This window comes from Tasmannia lanceolata, unplaced genomic scaffold (genome assembly GCF_043159265.1).
Source record: "Tasmannia lanceolata isolate RefF3 unplaced genomic scaffold, GAP_Taslan_0.1 ptg000019l, whole genome shotgun sequence".
Lineage (NCBI taxonomy): Eukaryota > Viridiplantae > Streptophyta > Magnoliopsida > Canellales > Winteraceae > Tasmannia > Tasmannia lanceolata.
The window spans coordinates 7,196,213-7,218,334 of record NW_027518696.1 but is presented as its reverse complement, the minus strand read 5'-3'; the positions used below and the strand labels follow the sequence as shown (position 1 = coordinate 7,218,334).

Below are 22,122 nucleotides of genomic sequence, written 5' to 3'. Positions count from 1 at the left end.
GCAGTGTGTCCTATATTTAAAAAAGTGACATGTACTCAGTCTTAAGCCAGGATGACCTTTGCTAAAAAATGAATTGGAATTAACTGAAACTGACTCGATTCAAAAGCTCAAGAAATTTTCTAAAAATCGACCAGTGGGCCCTCAAATCATTGACATATTTAAAATGTAGAAGTGAATCAAACAAGAGAAAATGGCATGGGTCGAATATGCCTAAATTAATGGGTGTAGCAATTCCCTAAGCATAGAGAATAAAGAATGAGAATAAAAGGAGACACATGTGATTCTTGTGTTTTGAAATATTAAAATAATTAGAATTAGATGCACTCGAACGATACACACACACACATGAGGCAACATGATTTTAGGCCATTCATTGTAAATTTGTACCCGTTCGCTCAAAGGACTTCATTGTGGACCGTTGATCGATTGTTAGGATGTGGCAACTCCACAATAGGACCCACTGCCCATTATAAACCTCAACATATCAGAGGGTTAGGATCATCCTATGGAGAAGATTTTATGGTCACACCCTATCTAGGTCAGGGCCCAACAAATGAATGGTTTATCTCATTCCGAACCGATCCGATTACATAGACAATGAACAGGTGGGTCCAGATAGTGTCTGCTAGGAACAAGCCTAACAGCCACTTTTTTTTTTTTTTTTTTTTTTAGCATTTCCAAAAAAAAAAAAAAAAAAGTTCTTTATTTTAATCGATTATTTAAATTAAACCGAAGGAGAAGCGAACAGCAGAATCTGGAAAAAGCACTTATTGTCTGAGTCAAACCACGTCCAACTTCGTACCGGTTACTGCCGGTTCCAAAACCCTCCTTTTCACTAAACAATAGCGCCGTACTATTTCCTTCACCGGACGTACAATGTGGGGACCGCATTCCCTGTCACCAAATCTTTTTTTTTTTATGGGCAAAAGTAAGGGGAATTGCTAGCGGCCATCACAAAAGAATTTTCGCGGCTGGTCTGCCGGTCACAAAATCTTCACCGACGACTAGAGGCTCCAGGTCTTACCTACCACACACCACCGAGTTTATTCGTCCTGACATGGGTACGCAATCTCCACCGTTCATTCTCAGGAATCTCATCTAACGTCCATCTTATCTGAGTGACGTCATAGCCAACGGAAACAAATCCCCACGCGCTGTTCATCGTAAACCGCCTGTCCACTCGAGGAGCGCCACGGAGCGAAGGTCAGTTATAAGGGCAGAGATGTCCACGTGTCGTGTATTCATTGGTTGAATACGAAGTGTCACGCCTCGCGTGTTCGCATCTTTTAGGCACCCTTGTTTTTTCTTCTCACACGCTAAATTACTAACTTAACCTCAACTATATCTAGAAATAACAAATTCACCCTTTAGAAACCCCATGTAAAGTACTGAAATACCCTCTTGAGCTTTTCTGCAAGGGGGCCAACCTTTTTCGTAAATATTTATATGGGATCTGTAGGCAATTTTGCATGTAGTGGCACACTTTTGCAAGAGAGAACAATCACCTAGATGAATCAAGCGAATAAGACAGAATTTGCTAAAAAGTGAATGTGTGGTTGTTCTCTTGGTCGCAAAATAGCTTTCCGCAAAATTTTGTAGCAAATCCCTATTTATATATTGGTTGTTTAAAGTACTAAAAAGCCCAATTTTCCCAATTTATTTAAAATATGCAGAGGTAAATTTGGTTACGCGTAGGTTCGAATCCTACCTGGGAAGTGCTATGTGATTTCAAAAATATCATATAGTAAGGATGGATGTTGAGCTTCGTACGTCAGTTACTTTCACTATGTAAATCCACCGTCCAGTAGACCTAAAGGGGAACGGCTGGGATTGGTATTCGTGTCAGTAGCCGGTACGAAGTGCTTACTCTATCTCAAGCGTACTTTCATCATCACAAATGAGACTATGAGAGGGAATGCTAAACTAGGGGGTGAACTTGCGAAAATCCAACTGTAAGGGTGAGCCATTGGATTTATATCACCCAACCACATTTAACATCCGCTTAATTTTGTAGTCGGGTGACGTGGATCCAATTGTGCACCCTTACAGCTAGAGTTTTGCAAGGGCTCCCTTCACTCTAGCATTTCTCTACTGTTAAATACGTTATAATTTTATATATTTTGTAATCACTATTAACTATATCATAAATGCAAATTTCTCGTTAGTATTAAGTAACTTATTTATTTAATATATAATGGGGTTCTCCATGGGATAAAAACCCTTGGATAAGTTGTTCTTGGGATTGCTATCCTATTTGGATAATTTCATACTGAATAAATCTTTGAGATTGGCTACCCTACTTGTATATGGGAAATACATATATTGACCACAATGGGGTCCATTTTGAAACAAAGGGTACTGAAATGTGTGTGGGTGGTGAATTAAATGAATAAGACAAAATCTGCTACCTCAGATGAATTTAATAGGGAATTTCGCGGAAACGATTTCATAGTTGACTTTCGCAGAGAGATCAACCGCCTCAGATGAATTAAATGAACAATACAAAATCTGCTAAAATTTTAGCACGTGTGGCTGTTCTGCCATGCAAAAGTCAGCCGCAAAATGCCTTTGTGTGAAATTCACTAGCAAATATATATTTCAACTTGATATATTGGCCGATACGTTGGTATATCGGGCCACAATACTTAAAACCATTGGTGAATAGGTGCAATACAATGGTGGCAACACAGTTATTTCAAGCAAGAGTGAGGTCCGATCTCCGTTTTGATTTTTAGGTTTGAAGGTCCCGATATATCAGCCATATTTTATCTCCACCCATATCAATATATCGTCGTATCGACATACATTGATAGGGACTTGCTGGGCCAATTTCGCAGGAAGTCATTTCGCAGCTCACTTTTGCATGAGAGAATTAAATGCATCCTCTCATATGAATTAAATAAATAAGACAAAGTCGGCAAAAAAGTGAGCTTACGTGGCTGTTCTCGCATGCAAAAGCAAGACGCTAAATGGCTTTCCACAAAATTTCCCAGCAAATCCCTATCAACATATGTCAATATCACCTCCCTTTCTATATCACAGTATATTGACGATAGGAGGGGACGCAATTTGGTTGAAATTGCCTATCAAATCCGATAAATAAAGTCTACCGATATCGGCACTACCATATTTTAATAATTGCACAGACTCATCTAACTTTTTGTTTTTAATTGCCATCTGAGATCCTTTTTGGGAGCAATAAAAGACAAGATGAGTAGTGCAACCATCAAACAGAGTAGTGCCACTATCAGTAATCAAATATATTACATCGGCCGAGATATGGGTGCAAATGTGCAATACAAGGGGGGCAATACGGTTATTTAAATCAAGAATAGGGTTAGTTCTATACCATGAGGTCCGATTTCCATTTTGATTTTTCCGCGAGATTCCCCTTCAAGTTACTTATTTTAATGTAACCTTTTTTCTTTGTTTGGCGGGTATAAAATCGAACAGACGAAAAAGGCCCGAGAAAGAGTCGGAGGATCAGAGCTTTGAAAACGGGAGAAAAAAACGAAGTTTCAGAGAGAGAGAGAGAGAGAGCTGTGATTCCACAGAAAATCAATCTTTCAACAGTCCCTTTTCTTCCCCTTCACACGTGCACACAAAACCCATCACTTCCCCCTTGTAAATTTATGTAGGTACACAAAAAAAGGAAGAAATTTTACAAACTTTACAAATCCATGGATTTGTACGGACGGAGTGGCGCGGCAATGGAAGGGTCGCCGTTCGATCAGACGCCGGACTGGAACTCGCCGGGAGGAGAGATGGGGCTAGAAGGTAAGTTGAATTACACCCTACATTCTTGTCAAATTTTAAATTTTAATTTCATTTGAATTTCGCTTGAATTTAGGGTTTGAAATAGAGGGTTGAGTTTATTTAGGGTTAATGTTTGGTGATTCTTTTATTGCATTGTAGAATCCATGTGGCAGTTGGGATTAGGGGGAAGGGATTCGTATCCAGAACGCCCTGATGAGCCTGATTGTGTGTACTATATTCGTACTGGATTCTGCGGATATGGTGCTAGGTGCCGCTTCAATCATCCACGTGATCGAAGCACGGTAATTTATTGATCCGTTTGGGTTTTCAAGTAATCTAGGGCTTGATCTTCGCTGTAAGTTTGATCTATGGATTTCGGTGTTGATTTGAATTCATTTGCTGTTGGAGTGTGTGCAATTTTGATTTGTTTGCACAATTCATTATTAGAGATTTCTGATTCAGGTTTTAATTGTTTGGTGTTCGATTGATGCTGAAGTTTTGAAATTTGTAGTTTTGTTTAGATAGAATAATTTTGGGCTTCAGTGTTAGATTGCTGCGTAAGTTCTGAAATTTACATAGAAAATTTTTTGGGTTTGATTTGAATTCATTTGTGGTTGGAATGTGTGTAATTTTGATTTGTTTGCACAAATTCACGATTAGAGCTTTCCAATTCGGGTTCCAATCGTTCGGTGTTAGATTGTTGCTAGAGTTCTGAAATTTGTAGCTTTGTTTAGATGGAAAATTTTGGGTTTCAGTGTTAGATTTTTGCTAGAGTTCTGAAATTTTTAGTTTTGATTAGTTAGAAAAAATTTGGGTTTCAGTGTTAGATTGTTACTAGAGTTCTGAAATTTGTAGTTCTGATTGGATAGTAAAATTTTGGGTTTCATTGTTAGATTGTTGCTAAAGTGCTGAAATTTGTAGTTTTGAATCTTTTGATTAGTTGGTAAAAAATTTGTAGTTTTGCTTAGGTAGAAAGAGATCAGTGTGTTTGATTTCTGCAATAGCAATTTGTATCTCTCTTCTATGAAATTTAGAATGCATATGTTGTCCTCAGGTTGCCGGAGTTGTTGGGCCCGGTGGAGGGGAGTATCCAGAGCGGCTTGGCCAACCTGTATGTCAGGTACTTTCTTATTGGGACTTGTTGAATAAAGGAGAATTATTGAATACCATCTGCATGCTTGATTCTTTGACCTTGGACAATGTAGATCCATGGAACCCAGGTGTATTCATTTCTTTGGACTGTTTCACTGACAATATGAATTCAAGTTATTTAATTTTCATTTGATTGTAATCTGAGCTGAGAGGAACCAATTTTGAAAAGCTCCCCCTATTTTGCAGTATTTTTTGAAGACTGGGACTTGCAGATTTGGTGCTACATGCAAGTACCACCATCCTAGATATGGGGGTGGATCAGTGAGCTCAGTGTCATTAAATTATTACGGATATCCATTACGACCGGTTGGAATTCTTCCCTTTTTTTTATCATCCCATACCTTTATGCCTTGTTATTACGAATAAGCATAAAATCCTTTCAAGTATGCCATGGCACATTCAACCAATGATCTTTTTTTTTTTTTTTTTTTGAATAATGTTATGGAAACCGAGTTGGGGACCTTGAGTGGAACTGAACAAATAGCCTCTAACACATTAGCAATCTTTCCCTTGATTTTTGGCTTTTCTCTCCATGAAAATGTAAAAACTGCCCCTCCCATGCCATGTGGCATGTGGGGATTTGTTAGGTTCCACTCTCGGTTCCACTCTTGGTCTCCATAGCAACACTCTTTTTTTGTTTAGATTTCTAATCTTTCTTGATCATGCATTATGGTTCATTTGCATCTTACTTGAATAAAATCTTGAAATGTACAGGGCGAGAAAGAATGCTCCTACTATGTGAAAACGGGGCAGTGCAAGTTCGGTGTAACCTGTAAATTCCATCATCCACAACCCGCTGACATCTCGATGCCAGCACCTGCACCCGCATTTTATCCGACGGTGCAGTCTCCTTCAGTTTCTTCTCATCAGTATGGAGGGGTGGCCAGCTGGCAACTTGCACGGCCACCGCCAGTACCTAGTTCATATTTCCAAGCGCCTTATGCTCCTGTGCTGGTTTCTCCAGGGGGGATGGGGATGGTTCAATTTCAAAGCTGGAGTCCTTATCTGGTTGGTTAACTCTTGCCCTTAATTTTTTTTTTCCCTTTTTCTAGTACGAATTTGTTTAGGGCATGACATTTCTTGTTCTTTCATTATTTCATGTGAAAACAGCCATCTGTAGGCCATGTAGCATCCCCTAGTGCACAGCATGCTGCTGGAATGGGCTCGCCATACCCGTTAACACATCAGTTATCTCCTTCGGCACCTGCATACGTTGGAACTTATTCGTCCTTATCTTCTGCTGCTGGACTTTCAAGCAGTAGTCAGAAGGAAAATATGTTTCCCGAAAGACCTGGTCAGCCTGAATGCCAATTCTATATGAAAACAGGCGATTGTAAATTTGGCTCCTCTTGTAGATACCATCATCCGCCAGAATGGGTTGTGCCAAAAACAAATTGTGTCCTTAGCCCCATGGGTCTTCCTCTACGCCCGGTATACATCTCGCATCTTATTTTTGGTTCTTTTATGCCTAAAATTGCTGTTTATATTTTCATATCAGCCAATTTCTGAAATCTTAATGAAATGATGACTTTATGTTTTACAAACATTATATTAGATTGGTGTACATACTATAATATTTACCTTTCTTTTCTCTATTTGGTTGAGTTAAACTTAGAGAAAACCAAAATCCTTTTTTTTTTTGGGTCAGAGGAAGATAACAAGAATTTATTTAAAACAAGGAGGAAAACTACAAAGGAATATCATTAGAGGACACTGACCCAAAACACATAATGGATCTAGCAACGACCGCCCTAACCAATCTATCGGCTAGTTCATTGGCACTTCTATGAATATGAGAAAAAACAAAATACCGCTCCCCAAACAAGTCACCAATGTTATCAATGAATTTCGCCAGTCTCCATGGTCAAATGCTATTTTCATGAGCCCAAGAGTGTACATTAGCCGAATTGTGTTCAATTTTGAGTCTTCCCTCAAATGTTTAAAGAAGGTATGCAACCCAAAATGAAGAGCTCTCACCTCAGTCATAGAAAAATCGCCATGCCAACTGGACTCGAAAACCGAAAACAAGATAGCCTCACTATCCTCTAAGACACCAACTATCACCGCTAGGCTAGGGCTGCCAATGGAGCAACCATCAACATTCAATATGATGGAGTTACATGGAAAAACACACCATTTGGCTATTGTTTTCTTCTTAGGCCTTCTACCATTCAAGATATCATGCCAATTCTACATCATATAAAAAAGAATCATCTCCCAAAGGGTCACACCTAGAGAGCCAACTCCCCCTTTTCAACTCTTCAAAAGGCCCATGACTAAAATGCAAAACACACACCTAACCCCAAGCCAATCATGTACATGGGACCAAATTGCAGCCGCCTCTTCCAATGAGTAAGCAAGTGATCCACCACTCTTCATCTTCAAGGTACATGATACATCTATTAGCCATCTCGAACCATCGTGTATTCAACATGTCCACCAATATTGATTTTCTTGAGCATTACGATCCAACAAAAATCCTCGATCTTATTTGCAATTGAAGCCAACCAAGCCTTCATCCGAGCAAAATGAACGACCCTTGGAGAGGATAGCAACATGAAAAATGAGCTGTAGAATATGCCTCTAGGATCCAAGGCCCAAACTCTTCCATTACGTGAGAAATTAAGCAGTTCTCGAGAATACAAAGAAGTCTAACCAAACAAAATATCAGGATTTTAAGGTTTCTATAGAAAACACAGCCCCAAACTACCCTCTCACACCCTCTCATTGCAATAAAAAAATGCTTTCATTCTTTATTCACAATCCTAAAGAGTTTGGGAAAAGCTTGGGATAAAGACTCTCTCTTAACCAGAATCATGCCTGAGACTTATCCTCTTCTCATCCCCTACCCTTAACCTAACCTCCTAGGTGAACTACTTGGAACTAGGACACATTGATCTTCAAGCTCCCAATCCTTGAACTCTACCTAACCCACTAATGCCTATCACTCCCTTCCCCATACTTTCCTTTTCGATTGTCCTCCAATGAGTCCCTATCCTCTCCAAAACTCCACAACCGTTTGGGCTATTGCATGCCCTCCGATTCTCTTGGTTCTCTTTGGAACCCAATTATTGAGTGGATGGAGAAGAAATTGGATGGGTGGAAGAAATCCTTCCTTTCTTTGGGCGATCACATTGCTCATGTCAAGGCTAATCTTCCCAGCCTCCCAACTTCCTTCATATCCTAGATCAAAATTCCTATGGAAGTGGCGAAATGAATAGAAAAGTTGCAGTGTAATTTTCTTTGGGAAGAGGTAAGGAAGAAGGAAAAGGACTTGGAAAATGCTTGTGGAGGTTGGAAAGGGCATAAGGTAGGTCATGAGACTCTTCCCATGGGGGTATTCAAAAAGAAGGAAGCCCAAGGTACGCCATAGGAACTGAGAAGTAGAACATACAAAAATACCTACCAACTGGGAGATAAGAAAACTTATGGCTACCAGCCAGCCATGGGGTTCTTCCCCAAATTCACTTTCAGACCATAAACCACCTCAAGATTGTGTGAAACTTTTTGATCTAGTTCGCAATGGATTTGCAGAAAGCAATGCAATCGACAAACTAGAGAAGATAAATCGTACCCACTTCCCTAATATTGACCCCTTCAATCAAACCAGACTAACAAGCCATTGCCATCATCTTACTCAAAGCGTCCTCAACAATAGTAAATAAAACAGTAGATAGAGGATCATCCTATTGCAAACCCCTTGAACTCTGATGGAAGCCAGAGGGCTTCCATTAATTATCAAAGCGAAGAACGACCCTAATTTACATTTTCTCATCCATGACCTCCACCCCCTCCCCACTAATCCATCTTTTTAAGGTGAAAATGCACAAATTTCCATTCCATATGATCATAGATTTTCTCCATATCCACTTTGCAAACCACCCCTGAGATACCTTCTTCTATGATTTCAAGCACACATTAGCTTTGAGTACTCCATCAAGGATTTGCCTCCCCCCAACAAATGATCCCTAAAGAGGAGTTATGATCCGACCCGTAACCCTTCTCAATCGATCCGCAAGAGTCTTAGTAATGATCTTATAAACACTACTAAATAGACTGATTGGTCTGAATTCCTTTCCTACTTGGCACATTCCTTCTTAGGAATGGGAGAGATAAAAGTCGACTTTAGGCCATTGTTGAGCTTGCCCCTGCTATAAAATCCTCCACCATTTTCGCTAACTTTGATACTCTCCCACATATCCCAATAGAAAGTCATCATGAACCCACATGGACATGGAGCCTTGTCCTGATCAATGGAAAAAATAACGTAATGGATTTCATCCTCATTGAACTTCCTTTCTAGCCGCTCCTTTGCCTCATCTAAAATCCGACTGAAAGTGATGCCAGCTAGTGACAGTTTCTATCTATTCTCCCTATTATAAAAATGTTTATAGAAACTAATAATGGCCTCCTCAATCTTCTTCCCATCTTTTTAATGCCCCTTAATCGAGATGCAGTTTATGGCATTCTTACACTTCCTAGCCGAAACAACCTTACGATGAAAATAAGTGTTCCTATCCCCTTAAGCCATATAGCCTTCGAGCGTTGCTTTCACGTAATTTTCTCATGAAGAAAGATTTTTTCATATTCCCAGAAAAGCTCCCCTCTTCTTGCAAGAATATCCTCATTGAAATTTCCCATCTCTTATTCCTCATCAAGCCTTCAACTTGCCTTCAATCTTCTCCTTCTAAAGATGCAAAGACCTGAAAGATGCTTTCTGCTTCTGACAAATTTAAGGCTCTCATAGAACCTGAAACCTTCCCAGCCATGCACTTCTGTTTCATTTTACCAACCTCTTAAAATCTCTTTATTACTACGAACCTTTAGCCATACATTCTCAAACTTGAGCGAAGGAGGACCGTTAGTGCTTTTTAAACCCACCAAATTGTCTAATGGTCCGAGATTGGCCTAGAAAGCACAATCAAAGCAAGATTTGGGAACAAAATTTCCCAATCCGACGAAAAAATAAATCGATTCAGCCTGGCCACGACCAACGCCAACTTATTTAGATCACATATTTAGTTCCTTTCGGAGGTAAGTCAATCAGCCCAAATTGTTAATTGAAAGATTGAAGCCAAGCATACTTATGGTAAACTGCCCGGTGAGATTTATTAATGTAATAAGGCCATGACTTATAAGAGCATTTGAGTCTTCTTAGTTTTTACAATAAATAATAAATTTTAGGGATCGTTGGACTTAACTCACTCATGTTTTCCCCTTTATTCTCAAACATCTTCTCCTCTCTTTCACCGTCTTCTTCCTTTTCTATTATCTATTTCTCATATTAAATCAATCTGATTTTTCTACTTGGTATCCACGATTTTAAATTTCCACCGAAACCGACATGAAATGACTCAAATGTTTTTGTTTTCATCAACACAAAAACACATATCAAAACCAAAATGCATAATGAAACCAAAATAGTAAGTGTTTTAGTGGTATAATATACTATACTATTATATATATATATATATATATATATATATATATATTATAATTATATTTATATGAGTTGCATATGAAATATTTTGTATATAATATGTATAAATGTTTTTTTGAATTATACGTGAAATGTGGTATTTACTGAATTATTAGATATGCACAACAACACATGTCACTTGGTGTTTTATTTTTGTTCAACTATTTTTTAATTGCATTTTTTGTTAAACCATTATGAGAGTCTTGCTACTTATGTGATGGTTTTTTAGTATGTATTTGTGCTTATTTGGCTTTTTTTCTTATGTGATGGGGTTTTTAGCGTATATTTTTGCTTATTTCAGAACTTCCGGAAGTTTAATCTTAAATGTCTATCATTGGCATACTTTCCATACGTTTCTATGATTTTACTAGTGTTCCACTTAAATTTTCATCAAAAACTAACATGTTTCCATTTTCGTCGTGAATGAAACACACCTGAACAGAGTCACCGATTGGGTGGTACAGATGGTGAACACCTTATTGATGCGGGCAGGCATCAAAGACTGGTTAGTAAGTTGTTATACTTGTCTCCTATGTGACCCGACATAGTGTATGCTATGAGAGTTGCGAGCCTGTTTATGCATTCTCTAAGGACAAGTCATTTCAAGACAGCGCTTAGAATACTCATGCATCCCAATAGGTGTACAGAGAGGATTACAGTTTAAAAGACATGATTACATGAGTGTGGAAGCTTGGACTGATGGATGTAGGGCGGGTTGGGGGTAATAAAGGAACAAAGATTGTATGCTTTAAATATAAGAGAAATAGTGATCGAAGAATAAAACATAGAAAGAACATAAGAAATAATAGGGGTTGGGGCCAAGGTTTTAAATTTTGGTTTCGGTTGGAAATTTCGGTGATAGACCCATCACATGGTGCTGTCCAATTGATAGAGGAGTTGGATATGGATTGGGTCATTGTGGAAGGAGACTCTAAAAATGTCATCAATTGGATGAGGATGAGGCTGCACACCCTTAGAGATGTGTTGATGAGATCCGAGATAGAATCAAAGGTCACGGCGTTTTTTCCAACACATGTTACGACTCACTAATAGTGATGCGGTCCGTTTGGGTACTTTTAGACCTACCCTAGAGCATTCACAGGCCCTTCTCCCTATTAGAGCTCGGGGGCTGGTTCCCTTCTCTCTGTATTTTTTCTTGTTTTCTTCCCTTTTGCTCTTGTATCTGACCACCTTGGTCCTTGATCTTTCCTTTTTTATACACTTGTACCATTCAAAAAACATATCCAAGTGATAGAATTTTAAGATGAAACTTCATAAAATGATTGAATATACACAAATACACACTTAGAAACCACCACATAAGCAAAACAGCCATCTTTAGTGGTTCAATAACATCAAACACCTAGTGATATGCATTGGTGTGCATGCGTGATAATTTAGTGCATACCACATTTCAAATGCAATTCATAAAATATGAATACATAGTACATACACCCATGGTACCGAAATTTCGGATTTTGGCCGGAATCCAAAATTTCAGATTTCGGCTGAAATTGGGTCATTAAAAATTTCGGCTGAAATGACCGAATTTTTTTTTTAAATCATAAACCAAAACCGAAATTTGAATCCTTGCATACACTCTCATGCAACAGCCGTTGCACGAAATGCATTCTGCGATGGTCCCTAGCAAATCCCTAGGGAAGAAGAATTTAATGAGAATTTAGCTGACAAGGGGAGGAAGAATCTAATGAGCATTTACCTGAGTCAAAAGTCAGAGTCCCAATCAGAGAATCTAGAAAAAAACTATTCTTTCCAAAAGTCCTCGATTGATGAATAACTTCAAAAATATTGGAGTTTGCTTATTTTCAACGAGGTGCAGGCTCATCAAGTCTACAGGGAAACTGTTGAATAGAACTTCTACGGTTGGTAGTGTTGGTTAGGGTCTATTACAAGAACTCAATCAAGTTCAGTCGATATTTTGGCCTCTAAAGGAGAGGCAAAGGGAAAGAAGAAGAAGTGGCTGGATAAATCCATTCGGTGAGGGTCAATATTCTTTTCTTAAATTGGAGTGAAAGCTCACCTATTAATGATTTCTTTCAAAGTGATAATCGTAGAAACATGATCTTTGATGTGTATGCATGTCTTGATGTAAGCATTCCATCTCTTGATTGGATCTTCAAACATGGGTAAGGCACCTTATGTAGGGTTATTGAAACATTCTTGATTTGATATCCAAGAAGTGTGGGAACTAAGATCAGGGGAAGGAAGGATTTTGTATGAGAAGATGATGGTTGGAAAGGATACAGAAGCTTGGAATAACGTAAAGTTGAAAAATAAAAAAAGAGAAGAAAGGGCGAAAAATCATGATTAAGGAAGAGAGAGCAAATTGAATCTGCTCCTGATGCAGATTTCCTAACTTCCATTTCTGGAATAAATGCAAATTTTGCTCAAAAATATTGTTTCAAAAAGACTGAAATGACAGTAAGGAGCAGGGTTTCTAAAATACCATCCAATAATAAAGAGGTAAGAGAAACCCTTGTGGGCAAAAAGGAAGAGGAATGCTCAAGTTTAGCAAAAGAAGAACATGAAAAAGACTCCGCCAATGAAGCTAATAAAATGATCAAAGGAAAAAGTATTACCACTATGGTGATGCTAAATGATACTGATTGCCAAAATCAATCAAGAAATGGTGAAGAAAAAGCAGAAACTACTGAAGAGATGCTTGATCAGAAAAATACTTGGAAGAATGGGCAAGTCGGAAATGGAATATTCCCTATGGTCTGAGCATCAATCTTCTTGGACCAGGTACCTACCTATTCTAGTTACAAGACGAGGGAAACATGACACACATTTCCCATTTGCGTGAAGTATAGGGCGGTGTAATCGTAAACCTCTACCTTTGCCAGCCAGCCAGCCAGCCGATCTGATCGATATGGGTGGTGATACCTGGTATCCCGCTGCATGCATGGTTTATCAAGACATTTTTCAGCCATAGGATCTATCTTCGGACAAGTGGTGGAAATTGATTTGGAAGGTAACAGATTAGATAAACCTTGGGTTCTCATCATGACACACGAATGGCAAACTCTGCATTTCGAGGTGAAGATACAAGTTAGGAATCAATGGTTTTCTGTGATGGTGAAAATCGAACACGTTTTCGGTGTGATGGTGAAAATCGAACACGATGTGGCGGAATTCAATGATCCGAGTTTGGATCATATGGCGACAATGAACCCTATGATCTAGATTGCCAATCCAACGGCTTTAAAAAGTCCATGAAAAAAATATTTAAATCCATTTTAATCGACGTCGTCAATCTTCAGCGTTTCCTTCCATGTTAAAAGATGAAAGGTTTGATTGGTGGGAGAAAAGATAATGAAGAAGATAAACAGCGGAATGACCGTGTCGCCAGTGGAATGATTACACAGAAGACGGTGTTGCAAGGAGCCAATAGATTGATTCTCCAAAGGGAGTAAAAATTGAGCGTCTCTGCTCTGATACCATATTAAGTGAGATGGAGAAAATATGTGGAATCATTATTTCTGTGCATATCTCTTTACAATGGTATACTAGATGTATATATTACAATTTACAACACCCAAGACACTTTCGTATCCATAGAAGGTAGTATCCCAAAATTGGTTCTTGTGATAAGGAGAGGAAGAATAGAAATAGTGAGGAAAGTAGCAAGGCAAATACATATCATTGGGATTGTTTCCAAGTTTATTGCCCATTGCCTTCCCATGTAGATATGTCTCCAAATCAGAAGATTCTGTTTCCTAATATAAATCTTATTGTACCGTACACGTGCGTCAACGCATGCCACTAGGTGTTTGATATGTTAAACCATTATGGATGATTGTCTTACTTATGTTATAGTTTCTAGGTGTGTATTTGTGCTTATTTTAGCATTTCATGAAGTTTCATCTTAAATTTCCATCGTTTTCATGGACTTCCATAATTTTTTACAGGATTTCCATCGTTTTCCATGACCTTGGGGACCAAAGTACATACCGAAACCCAAATTTGAAATCTTGGCGAAAACTATGTGTCATCCTCATTCGGAGATGAGATATGAGAGGGCCACTAGGACAGGCATCGAGGCTCCATAGCTTTTGACACAACATAGCTGGTTTTTTCAGCCGTCACTCTGAATAGGAACAGAGACAGTGGCGGCAAAGTGACCAATCTGACCTCCATTAACGAGAATAGAAAAGTAAACCAATGAAATAAACCAGCCTATCCACTTTCTCCATTTGAGATCATAGCTCATTTTTCACAAAGTCCACATGAGAAGGGGCATTCAAGCCTATTATAATCTTTTTCTAGGTCCAGCCTAAGGCTTTCCATGGGAGCCACAACTTTTGTTGAATGAATGTCTTTGTTGGCCACCACAATCCCCTCTAGGATTTGTCTTCTTTATACAACTCTGCTTTTGTTAGACACAACCATGAAGGATATGACAGATGTGTCTGAACGAGAGGATCTTAGATATTATTTTGTGGACACTGATGAGGCTGATGGCATTGAAGTCTTTAATTTCCTCCGCATTCCTCTCTTTTGGATTCAAAGAAATGGAGGCATTGTAAGCATTGGAAATCTTAAGACTGATAAAACATTCAACACCTACATCAAATCAGGTTCGACAATTTCTTAGAATTCTTGGAAAAAACATTGGGAAAAACCATCAGGGCCCAAGTCATTGTCTTTTTTTAACGGTTCCCTCCTCCAAGCCAGACCTAGCTTCAAATTCCTAACCAGAAACAATCAGCTGACTAACAATCTTTCTTCTCCCTCTAAATGTGGCTGTGCGATGAAAGTGTCCAGAATTACATTCTCCGGCAACCAGCCACATAGATCTAGATCTCTGCCTCTTGTTGTCATCATTCGAGAGCCTCCATCAGCTTACATATTGGAATTAGTCATCTTGTGGCTTTGTTTTGAGATCCTATACTGTTGGCAATATCATTCCAGCCATGACTGCACATTATATATTAATTTTGCATATGTATGTTCATGTTTGTGTACTTGACATTCTTGTGAAACGACCAATTACTCCAAAAGCTTAAGCTGTTGGAGAAGGCAATATTTAATCTTTTACACTTTAACACTTCCCCTCACGTGCGGGCGTGCGGCCCCTCTTTTTAGGGTTGACCTACATGTGGCACATGTGGCCCCTCTTTTGGGTTGGCCATTACATGTGGATTTTTAATATCAAGGAGGTTTGAACTCAGGACCTCTGCTCTGATACCATGTGAAACGATCAATTATTCCAAAAGCTTAAGCTGTTGGAGAAGGCGATATTTAATCTTTTATACTTTAAAAATACTCGCATATTGCTAGAGTTTGCAATTGTTGATGTATGCTTCCAGAGTTCCAGTATAGTGTTGGTGTTTCTTGGCTGTTATTGGCTGACAGCTAGGGTTAGGCTCTCCTATTTCCTGTTGTCTAGTTTTGTAGAATCAAACTGGAATTTTATAAGAGCTCCATTGGGGTTCATCTGAAATCATAACACTTGATATTTAACAAGGTCGGGCTGTCAAATATTATCATCCAATTGTTATGTAAGTAGGTTTGGAGTTTTGCACCCGATATTGGCCTTTGAAGAGCTGTTTAATTGCTAGTTGCTCTTCTAAGTCTCATAATATCTACTTGTGTTGTCTTTTTGATGGGGACATCAACGAAGGACTAGGATTCAAAGTTTACAAGCGAAGAAAGAATCGTGGGAAGGAGAAGGACTGATTTTTTGCATGAGAGATGGACGTTCACCCATGCTACATATACCACATGTGCCACATGCCACATGGCGTCCACTCTATGTGACATTTTCTTTTAGTTGTTTTTATTATTATTTACTTTCTATTTTCGTCATTTTATTTGTAGCTTACCTTTTAGGGATCAAATCTCATCCGTTTGGCGTGTTTTTGGTATTATTAGAAAGGTTTTTCAATTACCTATCTAACGGGCCCAAGATCACATGATTTGGATGCGTTTTGAGCAAGTTATGAGTGTATTTAGGAAGTGGTATAGGTCTATTACGGGATTACTATTTTAGGTAAGTTTTTATCTTTATTTAGCTTTGCTTTAGATTAGATGAATGGTTGAGATTAGTTTTTAACTTTAGGTTATCTTCTAAGGTTTCTTTTCTTATAAATACATCATATGAAAGCAATGTAAGGATTTTTGAATATTGAATAGAATTGAGAATTTTTTGTGAGAGCTATTGTGGCTTGGACTTCTTCTCTTCTTCTCTTGATGGCTTGGACTTCTTCTCTTCTTCTCTTGATGGCTTGGAGCCATTCTTCTCTCATCTCCTCTCTTTTAGTATCTTCTGTTATCTTCTATTTCTTCAATCAAATCAACACAAACAAGGTTAGTAAATCAGATTTTCTATTTTCTTTGTTCTTAAACCCTGAAACTAGAAAACCCAAAATCCATCGATCTCCCTTGTTCTCCAAGATCTTGTTATGAGATTTTGAGGGATATTTTTATGATTAAACCTCAGCCTAAACACCCAAGAACCCTAACTTTAAACCCCTTTTTAGTATTATTGCAATTTTCACCCCTTTTCAAGCCCTAAAATTAGTTTTAGTGAACCCTAGCCTAAACCTACCACCAAATCAGAGCCTAAACCCTAGATTAATTAGGCGACCCCAACTAGTTTGGGACAAAGGCTTAGATGAGTTGAGTTGAGTTGTACTGTTGATTCAAATTATTCCGTTTTATTGACTTCACTCATGCTCACTTCACTCATCAAAAGCTGGACATTTTAGATTTTGGGTAGATTACTTGTGGAGGTCATGTTTTTCCTTTGCTACTGTTGATTCATTAGCCGACCCCAACTAGTTTGGGACGAAGGCTTAGTTGAGTTGTACTGTTGATTCAAATTATTTCGTTTTAATGGGCCCAATTACTTTTCCACTGGTTTTTTTTTTCTGGCTTCTGATGCTGTCCTTGTCTTTCTATGCTCTTCTACGCTTATTCGACTGCCCAGCATCACCTGAAATAGTAATACCATGAGAATAGCATTATCTGGTAGTTAAATGTGCTTTGGTTGCACCCTTTGAAATCAAAACCTGATTTCTCTTCATCTACCAATTTTATATCTAACATTTAAGATTGCTGATTCTTTTGCAATATTCTTTCATGTATATTTACCAAATTCAATGAGGTTTACGAGATTAAATGTAAGATTTGCATGCAGCATCATATATATATATATATATATATAGCAGAAGAGAAAAGGAGAGAATTATTTGAATTTCTCCCAAAATTCTATGAGAATTTACACATCACTTTTTTTGACTTTTTTTAACAAAGGCACCCATTCAACCCACATATTTTCAATCCTACCCCCTCCTTTATGCTTTTTTAATTATGGAAACCTCTATAGATTGGAGGGCTAGGATCAGCCTATGGAAATGATTTTACGGGCACAACCTATTGATGTTGTGTTCCATCACATGGACGGTTTGGATCAACCTATGATGTGGTCCGTACAGTTCTTTGTCGACCCGTGCATCGCACAGGGTTTTTTACTAGTATATATATATGTATATATATATATATATATATATATACATATATATATACTAGTAAAAAACCCTGTGCGATGCACGGGGCGGCGAAGAAAAATTAAATGAAGAATAAAAAGATGCCCTAAGATGATTTAAAAAGTATAGCATAAATTGCTGATATATTTGATTACCCAGGTGTAAAGTGTAGTTGTAGTTTCAAAGTATTGGATATGAGGGTTCAAAAGGCAAGAGAGAAATGAAATGATAAGTTTGATTAATTTAATCTGTCAGAAACTACATTGGAATAACCTATATTGAAGTACTGTATCTCAACACTAAAGAAGAATTGGTGAAACTAATGCAAAAAGAATTTAGTCAAACACAAAGAAATAAAAAAACTGAAAATCAATGGAAAGAAACGGTATTTTACAAAACGAAAGCATTTTAAGGTTTAAAATAGAAGAAAAGAAATTAAAAAAAACTGAAAAGCAATGGAAAAGCAGAAATTCTAATCTAATTAGAAGCATTAGTCCATAATCAAATATAAAATATATTTCCTACTGAGATCAAAGCTCAAGTGAGAAGGAATGAAAAGAAATGGTAAGCTTAAATAAATTTCTACCTTGGATTTTTAAATATAGATATACATGCAAACTATGTGGTATTCACATAACCAAAATACCCATATTCTAAGATTTTCCAATAACTAAATGACAACTATCTCAAGCCGAAAAGAAAAAAGAAAAATTAAAACACAACTAATTCGGTAAACTTTATACCCTCTGTTTTGGATTTTGATAACCAATTGTGGGTCTAAAATTGATTATTGGACTTAAAATTTAACGTATATTTGAAGTCAAAAAATCAGCTTTGCACTTGCAATCGGTTCTCAAAATTCAAAACAAATAGGGCTTTAATGAACATAAAAGTTATGGCAGTTCAATTCATAGGAGTTGTAGAAGTTGATCAATGCCTTTTCTTGTTTGCAATAGATCAGCACCGGATGATTCCTGTTATTTGGAGACATAAAAAAGAGATGCATGGAACACCACCGGGATTCTAAGATTGGCATAGCAGGTAAAGAGTGTGTAATTGATAAAAAATTCACACAAATCGCCACTGAATGAGAACCTAACATCATGTAAACATCACATTTCATTTCAAACCAAACATTGCACAAAGAAATTGCACAGGATATAAAACCAAATGATTAAGAAACAATTCTATTATAAGGTCATGTGTAATGGATCTATGCTCTCACACTCTACTGTTGGGCATTTTTTCGAACAGGTGGCAACTGTCGACAGAAGTTGCATCCCAAATAAAACCCTATGAAACTAAAACATAAGAGACACAATAAAAATATAACCCGGCAACTCGGAGATTTTTGAGTAAATTTCTTCACATCTAATCAACTATGACCAAGCAAATAAATCAGAGAATCCATAGTCTATTGCATGTTTCTAACGCACTGGTCAGAAAAGAGCTACAAACAGAATCAGCACAAAAAACTAATCCCAAACCCTAATGAAGAGAAATAAACACAAATGCGAATGGGAAAAAAAGAAATAGAGATAAGCCTGATCTTGATTATTGCTAAGAACCTCTTTTATCCTGAGAACCTTCGGTTTTGCTGCCATCCACTTTGCCCTATCAAAGCTTGCCTGAAGGTAACTACTAAACAACCTGAAGAAAGCAAACCCAAAAAAAACCCTCTATTGTTCCACGGCTCATCACAATGTAGGAGAAGAGATTGGCCTCGTCCCAACTGCCAAGTCCTTGCAAAAAATATGGATCATAGATGGAAGAGAGAGAAGGATACGTGTTTGGTTAAGCAGAGTAGTTGCTGAGAGAGGAGAAAATATCTCTGACGAGAGAGAGAGAGAGACTCGGAGATAACTAAACAGGGAGGCCCTATTTTGCCCTTCCATATATTCATTGATGGATGTAGCAGCAGAGTGGTAAATAAGGAAGTATAAATTTTTTGAGGGGTGGAAATGTAATAGATGAATAGAGGGGAATGGCCTGACGTGTTAAATTCACAGAATTTAGGAAGAAATTCAAAAAATTCCCCATTTTCTCTTCTGCTATATAGTAGTAGATATATATATATATATATATATATATATATATATATATATATATATATATATATATATAGGGATTTGCTAGGGACCATCGCAAGAGGCATTTCACGGGCCGGTTGTTGCATGAGAGAGCAGCCACATAGGCTCACTTTTCAACAGATTTTGTCCTATTCATTTAATTCATCTTAGTTGGCACTTTGATTTAATAGCCGGTCCGCGAAATGCGCCTTATGTGTGTGTGCGCGCACGTGCATTCATGCCCCAATTCTATGCATATACTTGTGTTATTTTCAATCTATAATTGTTCACACAACTTGCTTGAAGTGGTTTTCTGGGATACACTCATATATTGTGGTTGCAACTTCATTTTTTTCACCATTGTCAATTTGGATGACACACACTCACATATATTATAGAGAAATTATATGGTGGCCGCCCTTTATATGTAAAGGGTGGACAAAGAAAATACCAACCACCTTGATTTTTGATCCAAGGTAAAAGTAAAAAAAGGGGCTCATGTTGGATCAAAAATCAAGGGGGAGAGTTTTTTCTCTCTCTGCCCTTGTTGGTGGACGGTCGGCCACCATATAAAAACTCCATATATATATATATATATATATTGTTGTTGTTGAAACTTCATTTTTTTCACCGTTGTCAATTTGGATCCAGATTATTCTCTTTTCTCTCGATTCCTGTGTTGACATTTTAAATGCTTTGTTCGAAAGCCTTTTTGTATTTGATCTTTTGACTTAATTGACAGGGTGCTCCACCTTGCACTTTTTATGCACAACACGGTGTGTGCAAGTTTGGTTCGACATGCAAATTCGATCATCCTATGGGAACACTGAGCTACAGTCCATCTGCATCTTCTCTTGCTGACATGCCAGTTGCTCCCTACCCCATTGGCTCATCGCTCACCACCTTGGCCCCATCCTCGTCCTCAGAGCTACGTCAAGAATTTGTTGCCGGGCCCAGAATGCCATCATTCGAGACCAGAATGCCATCATCCCAGAGCACGTCTAGTGGCTCTGTGGGTTCAATTTTTTCTCAGTCTCATGTACAACTCTCTGGTCATAGTTCTGCTCCTTCGAGTAGTAGCAGTAGTGCAGGTCATGGCAGTGGACAGTCTTAGTTCAAGCTGATCAAAATCAAAATTCATTCTTCATAGTTCCTCATCCGGATTGAATGTCGTGAACCTGGTAAGTTCGTCGTTGTTATTACTGTCCAAGGAACTTAAAATATGTGTATTACATTCTCAGTATGAACTTCATTTCCATTCTTCCACGTTCCATCATCCCCTTGCATTCATGTAAACTTTATATATCCAACATTGCCATCTCAAATAAGCTTTGTCATCCTCAAAAGGTATAGCAACCCTCTCTTGCCCAATAACCATCACAAAAAACCCTTCCTTCGAAGGTATATAACTGCAGTTCTCTTTCCCAATTTGGTGTCTGGTGTTTTAACTTATGCCCTGATCTTTTTGAAATGAAAAAGGTCGGGTTTGTTCCACGCAGTCACACATTTTTCCGTCTTCTTCCCACGGTGTATGCATGCCTTCTCTTCTTGTCCAGGCTGTGAAATTTCGTATTCTAAGCTAAATCACTCCAGGTAAGAAGGGAGTAGGATGGCTTCTTGTTCTCCTCTTCCCCAAAAATTTATTGCAGAGAGAGAGAGAGAGAGAGAGATGAGGGATGTTGTTGGCATGTGATGAGACTTGGATTGCTTCATAGCTTCTATTTAAATAAAAGAAGCAGCACCCTGAGCTTGTATTAAACAATTTTCTTCTTTCTGTTTTGCACTAATCACTACATCTGAACTTGTTTATTTTTATATATGCTTGATTGTTAAGACTCGTACACGTATTAGATTTGAAAGTGTCTGTTTGTTACTCTGAAGTTAGTGATCTGGTCCTATTGCAAATTTATGTGCATTTAAATTTGTTTGCTTCTTCCTCTTCCAAATGTTGAGGGATGATAAATTTAGTACTGAGTTTTGTTAAGGAATGCTTCACTAGGGCGCGACCACACTAGGGTGAAATACAGTGACGCATGCCCGCTACATCATAGTGGTTCCCACCTTTGATTGATCAGAAGTCATGGTAACCGGAAACTTCTGGGGCAGGTGGGAAACTCGTTTCCCCGAAAATGCGTTTTGGAAACATTTCCGA

At 38.1% G+C, this 22,122-nt stretch overlaps 1 protein-coding gene across 3 annotated transcripts; it reads left to right on the top strand.

Annotated features, from left to right (window-relative positions):
• Positions 1-3,427: 3,427 nt before the first annotated feature.
• On the top strand, positions 3,428-21,850 carry LOC143852579 (zinc finger CCCH domain-containing protein ZFN-like). 3 transcript variants are annotated; one of them, XR_013236798.1, is made up of 9 exons: positions 3,428-3,777; positions 3,916-4,058; positions 4,811-4,876; positions 5,095-5,214; positions 5,623-5,916; positions 6,019-6,339; positions 10,830-10,892; positions 20,713-21,151; positions 21,450-21,850. XR_013236798.1 is itself a non-coding variant. In XM_077362022.1 (8 exons), exons 1-8 carry the CDS (start codon positions 3,681-3,683, stop codon positions 21,082-21,084), a joined length of 1,476 nt encoding a protein of 491 aa, XP_077218137.1. In that variant the 5' UTR covers positions 3,428-3,680; the 3' UTR covers positions 21,085-21,850. The 3 variants fall into 3 exon arrangements, 2 of the variants coding, with proteins under 2 accessions (XP_077218137.1, XP_077218138.1); XM_077362022.1 differs by having other exon boundaries at positions 20,713-21,850; XM_077362023.1 differs by lacking the exon at positions 10,830-10,892 and having other exon boundaries at positions 3,429-3,777; positions 20,713-21,811.
• Positions 21,851-22,122: the final 272 nt, after the last annotated feature.